Source organism: Petaurus breviceps, unplaced genomic scaffold, assembly GCF_028583685.1.
Source record: "Petaurus breviceps papuanus isolate PSGF00001 unplaced genomic scaffold, PetGlider_PUasm1.0 379, whole genome shotgun sequence".
In the NCBI taxonomy this organism is placed as follows: Eukaryota; Metazoa; Chordata; class Mammalia; order Diprotodontia; family Petauridae; genus Petaurus; species Petaurus breviceps.
The window spans coordinates 3,709,760-3,715,812 of NW_027186303.1; the positions used below are offsets into that span (position 1 = coordinate 3,709,760).

Here is a 6,053-nt window from a genome sequence, read left to right on the forward strand (position 1 = left end):
GGAAGAAACTGAAGTTTCCAAAGAAATTGTGTCTGCCCCAAGCTACAATGTAGTGAGGACCAGAACAAAGACTCAGGCCTAGACCTGCTAACCCTGAGGTTAGTGATCTGCCCACTTCCCTCCACTGCCTCCCTACACCGGGCAGTAATATCAGGGGCCCCACAAAAATGCCTGAATGTCCTTGAAGAAGGGCTAAGAGTGATGGACCTGGATTCAAATCCAGCCTCTGACAAGCTGGAAAGAACATTAGAGGGTAGCCAATCCAAATCTTCCTTTAACTGATAGGAACTGAGGCTCAGAGGGGCCAAGTGACTTGGCCATGACCACACTTACAACTTAGGCAACTTTGAGGAAATTTTTTCGCCTCAGTGTGCTTCAGTTTTCTTACCTGAAAAGAGAGGGTTGTACAACCTGGCCTCTAATGGCCCATCCAGCTGGAAATCCATGATACCTAGCTGTGTGACCCTGAGCAAGTCACTTAGCTCCTCTGAGAAAGTTTTCTCATCTGCAAAATGGAGATGATAATCTCCCCAGTCCATACACCACAGGGATTTGGAGAAGGCTTTGAAAACCTTAAGATGCTTTAGAAAAGTGAACTGCCATTCTCATCTCATTTTTCTCCTCTTTTCCAATGGAGTCCCAATAGATCCAGTCCTAGAATAAGTCCCTATTCACATTTTGTTTTCTATTTAATGTTATGTGAACTACTGGGAAAGTAGATAAAAATGTGTTGTTGTTGTTCAGCCATGTCTGACACTTTGTAACCTCATTTGAGGTTTTCTTGGCAATTTGCTGTTTCTTGCTCCAGCTCATTTTAGATGAGGAAACTAAGGCAAACAGGGTTAAATGACTTGCCCAGGGTCACTTGCCCAGGTAAATGAAGCTGAATTTGAACTCAGGAAGATGAGTACTCCTAATTTGAAGCCCAGTGCTTTATCCACTGCACCCTTGGACAAAAATAACTGGGAGGGGGGCGTTTGGGTGGATTAAAAATATTAGGATGTGACCTCATGTCTAGGTTCACTGGGAGCATCCTTGGGATAGCTCTAGGAACAAAGAGAATGAAAGAATTGACCTGCACCTATTCCCATATGTTTTCTCCTCTGCTTGGTCTATCCATTTGAAAGATTTTTGTTACACGTAGCTTGGGGAGTACTGGCATCTGAATGAAGATAATGATGAAAAACGCCTCATCCTTTGCTTTTGATGATTCAGCACTATGCCTGGAGGTTGTGGCCAACAGCTTCCTCCATGATGCTGGTACCTTTACTGGCCAAGATTTCGAGCTTATTACTAACATTATCTTATTGCTATTGTAGCATTCATTTTTGAGAGCTTCGCATGAAAGAAAAATTAAACTTGAAAGGTTCAGTTATTGGGGAAATTATCAGGGAAGCTCCCAAATCCTGGATGCCTCAAGTCCTGATTCTGGGTTAACAGTTTTAATGAATCTTCCCTAGTGCCTATGAACAGGTCTGAAGACACAAATGAATGATCGAATTGAGTCCCTTCCCCAGGTGATCAAAGGGCAGCTTCCCATCAGTCAATTCATCTGAGCCTCTGATGCCCCCAACAGAAATTGTCTCTGTCCTCCTTAGCAAGGTACTACTGGGCTCACCCCATACTCTATAAGGAGAAAGAGAGAGATGGAAAATCCAAGTTTCAAACAGAGGCTCATTGTCCTGTAGGCTCATCAAATTGGTGGCAGGGGTGAGAGGGAGAACTCTTGTGATCGCCCCCCTCCTCCTTCCAAAAGAATGTTGAGGGTTTGGGGAATATAGAAGACTGGGAGTTTGGAGGAAGTGAGTGGAAGAGTTTGGAAGCTTCAGGGACAGAAGAGGATTAGAACTGGAAGGCAATGGAAGCAGAAGGAAACTGGAGGCTGAAGGAGTGGAAGGAGACTTGAGGTAGTTAGAGGATATGGAAGTGAATGAAAATTGGAGGCTGACGGTAGGAGCTTTTCATGGAGCCTGGGTCAGAGGAGGCTGGAGGCTGAAGGAGTGGGAGGAGATCAGAGGAGGCTGAGGTTTTCGGGGGCAGGAGGAGGGGGGAGCTCTGCATGGAGGCTGGGAGGAGGCCCATGGCCTGTAGGGGACAGTCGGGGTCCTCACCATGTTGAAATAGCAGGCAGCTCGGTTGACGTGCAGCTTACAGAGGAGCTCTCGGGGCAGGGTCACCTCATCGGAGGCAGCATAGTCAGCCACGTTCAGCCCCTCCACATACTGCACCAATGCCTGCTTGAAATCCTTCTCCCGGAACAAGTCATTCCCCTCAGCAAATAGGTTCCAAACCAACTTGTGGAGAAAGGCCTGGGCTCCCACAGAGGGGCAAGAGAGAAACATCCAGGTGTGGGGAGAACAGGCAGGAGGCTCCACCACCCTCCAACGTCTAGCCCCTGGGAGCAAATCTGCTCTCGGACCCTGAGGACCAATCCTCGCCCTACCCACTCATCCTTCCTCGAGAGGAGCCCCTGTGGTCTCCACCAGAGAGGGGAGCAGTTCCCACCCCTGGGCCCACTACCCTCCTCAAGATGGAGCCAGGAGGGCTGGGGAAGAGGCTGAGTATACTGTGCCCCTCTTCAGGGTCACCCCTTTTCTAGGGGGAATTCACCTACCTCATAATCTTCTTGCTTTAGTGATATCGTGGACCTGAGGGCATAAGGAAACATGTGCCAGGTAAGACCTGGGCCCAAGCATCCAGCCTGGGGGCAGGTGGGGAGATGAGGTCCCTCTAGTTGGGATTCCATGTAGCCTTCTAGGCTTGGTTCCTCCAATCCTTCCTCACTGTTACCATTGTTAAGAGCCAACATTTATTACCTAGTTGCCAAAAAGGCAGCACATTGGACAGAGAGCCAGAGCTAGAGTCAGGAGGACCTTAGTTCAAATCCAACCTCTGACACTTACCAGTGGACATGTCATGAACCTGGACATGTCACTTAACATCTGTCTGCCTCAGTTTCCTCATCTTTTAAATCAGGAAAATAATAGCACCTACCTCCCAGGGTTATGTAAAAAAATCAAATGAAATAATTTTTGTAAAGTTCTTTGCAAGCCTTAAAACACTACATAAGTGGTGGTGGTAGTAGTAGTAGTAGCAGCAGTAGTAGTAATAGTTGCAGTAGCAGTAGTAGTAGTAGCGGCAGAAGCTAGTAGTAGTAGTAATAGTAGCAGCAGCAGCAGCAGCAGCAGTAGTAGTAGTAATTTATGGCATTTTGGGTGGGCTACTTCATAGCTAGGTTTTACCCAGCTGGACAAGTGGGGCAAAGCAGGTAATTATGCTCTTTCTTATAGAAATATTATTCCTTATAGTGAATTACAGCTGGTAAGCCTTTAACCTATTAGTTAAAGCAGGAGGGTGGCTTGAGTCAATGGGCACCCCTCTCTCAACCCCTGCTGAAATCCATCCCCCTTTCTTCAAGGTCCAGCTCAGGTGTTATCTCTGATACTGTCCCAGAAACCCATGCAGCAATGATTGGAGGACTGGACCTACACCTGTCCTTTGCAGAGATCCCCCTCAACCTTTTATCTTCCCTATTTGTGTCTCATCTTTTTCCCCTTTTCAAATGTAAGTGCCCTAAGAGTAGGATCAGGGGTCACATCTCTCTATTCCAACACACAGTCAGTGATTAATAAATGTACTTTGAATAAATGAATGGATGGATGGATGCATGAATTGTGGATTGATGGATGGTGAATGGTTGGAGATGGGTGGTGAATGGATGGAGGGATGGATGGTGAATGGATGGATGGATGGATGGTGAATGGATGGATGGGTGGTGAATGGATGGATGGATGGTAAATGGATGGATGGAGGGATGGTGAATGGATGGATGGTGAATGGTGGATTGATAGATAATGAATGGATGGATGGATGGATGACACTCATTACCCCTTCTCACTGGGCCAACAGAATGGCTTTATCCTTTCACTGGCATATGAGGCTCTTCTCTCCTGTAGCCACAGAATGTCATCTCCACTCCATGGATATCACCAATCGGGGATACTTGGGCTCCTAGCAGTTTACAGCTGAGAGGACCCTTAAGAAATCATCCAATCCAAACCTTCCCCAATAGCACCACTCCCATTTTTTTGCTGTTGAGTCATTTCAGTCATGTCCTACTCTCCATGACCCTATTTGGGGTTTTCTTGGCCATTTTCTTATTCAGCTCATTCGACAGTTGAAGTAACTAAGGCAAACAGAGGTTAAGTAACTTGCTAGGGTCACAGAGTAGTAAGTGTCTGAGGTTGGATTTGAACTCAGGAAGAGGAGTCTTCCTGACTCCAGGCCTGTACAAGTCCACACTGGCAGTAGGAAGAAACATCAACTTCCTGCTCCTGGCATTCAAGGCCACAATCTGCCTCCAACTTAACAATAAGGAGAGTTACATAGAAATCTAAGGTTTACAAAGAGGCTTTTGTATTTGATCTTTGCCATAACTCTGTGACATGGGTCCTATTGGTGCTATAATCCCCATTTTAAAGAGAAAGAAGTAGAGCTCCACAGAACTGAAAAGACTTGTCCAGGGTCACCCAGCTTAGTGAGGCAGGTGTCTGTTGGAGTCAGAACAACCTCCCACTGGAATCCTACTGAAGACACTTGCTTAGCTGTGTGATCCTGGGCCAGTCACTAAATCTCTCTCAGCCTCCACTTCCTTATCTGTAAAATGGGAACAGCAATATTGCCTCCCTGGCAGGGTTGTTGTGAGAATCCAAAGAGAGAACATTTATTTGTAGAATGTTCTGTAATCCTGAAAGTGGGATCAGAGGCAGGATTCCACCTTGTCTCACTACCTGCCCACCACACTTCCTCCTACATGCCAACATGAAACTTCCATTCTGGGGTCAGGAAATGACAGGATCTTGGACCCAGCTCAGGAAGGGGCCTCAGAAGCTTTGAAGACCAACCCCCAGTGAGGGGAAGGGACTTGCCCCAGGCCACCCAGGCAGTGGCTGTGGCAGGATTTGAACCCAGGTCCTCTGACAACAAATCTGCTGCTTGTGCTCAGTCCCATGCTGCCTCTGAGATCTAGCCAGGCCAGACTCCTTACTACTTTCATCATTCATTTGGGGTGAATTTTCCAAATATTTCGTTTGGATGAATCCAATCCACTCAACTGAGTTAACAAACATTTATTAAGCAAGCACTGGTACGCTGAGGCCTGGAACAAGTCTCCTTGGCTCTGGGCAGCCTTTCTGAGACCAGCCCACTCCACGGGGATCTTGCCCCCACCTGGAGCTTCTCAGACCAGGCTCTCACTGTGTTCAGGCTGAGGATGGACTTCAGAGACCTCCTAGTCAAACCTGTTCACTTTACAGAAGGGAAAACTGAGGCTGGGCACAGGGTCACAGAGTGGGCAGAACCAGAGCTGACCAGGTGTTTCTGCCTCCAAACCCAGGACCTTCCATTGTGTCCTAGCACCCCCGATGCCACATCTTGTTAAAACACTCTCATGTCTGCGACTCCATCTGTGCTCTCCTGGATCAGAAGCCTGCTGAAGGTCAGGGTGTCAGCTCATCTTTCTTTGCAGCTCCCCCAACTCAGAGCAGAGTCATTTAAGTATATGCAGAGCGACTGTATGAGAAACGGGTGTGTGCCAGGCCAATAAAGCGGCTGGCTCACTTGCAGAACAGACGGGTGAATTCAGTGCAGCAGCGACTGTTGCTGCTCAGGGGAGGGCCTAGAAGGCTCATTCCCAGGATACCATCTTCCTGGCTCAGAACTTTGTGATATCGGACAGTCTCTCACACACACTCCCCTCTCTGAGCCTCAGTTTTCTCATCTGTGAAAGGAGTAAGCTGGCCTAGGATGACTTCTGAGCTCCCTCCCAGCTGCAACATTCCTGGTTTGATGCTCTCTCTCCAAGCTCTGGTGTTCTCATGTGTTTTTTTTTACATTTAACAAGCATTTCCTTTTTCTCCCTCTCCACCTTCCTCCCCAGTGAGAAAGAGGAAAAGAAAAATGAAAGCTTTGTAAATGTCCATGTCAGCCATATCCAAAAATGTGTTTCTGACATCCCCTGTTCTGAGGCCCCTCCCAGCCCTGACATCCCCTGT

At 47.5% G+C, this 6,053-nt stretch overlaps 2 protein-coding genes across 5 annotated transcripts in view; one reads left to right on the forward strand and one right to left on the reverse strand.

Annotated features, from left to right (window-relative positions):
• The window catches only part of RANGAP1 (Ran GTPase activating protein 1), a 228,733-nt gene that overhangs the window by 150,066 nt on the left and 72,614 nt on the right, over positions 1–6,053 (forward strand). The gene's annotated exons all lie outside the window — the stretch shown is intronic.
• The window catches only part of ZC3H7B (zinc finger CCCH-type containing 7B), an 89,401-nt gene that overhangs the window by 54,905 nt on the left and 28,443 nt on the right, over positions 1–6,053 (reverse strand). For all 4 annotated transcript variants that reach the window (XM_069099443.1, XM_069099441.1, XM_069099440.1 and 1 more), the window contains exons 3-4: positions 2,615–2,648; positions 2,112–2,309 (exon numbers count right to left, since the gene is read on the reverse strand). In XM_069099443.1, coding sequence (XP_068955544.1) covers positions 2,112–2,309; positions 2,615–2,648 — 232 coding nt within the window. The remainder of the gene's footprint in view (positions 1–2,111; positions 2,310–2,614; positions 2,649–6,053) is intronic.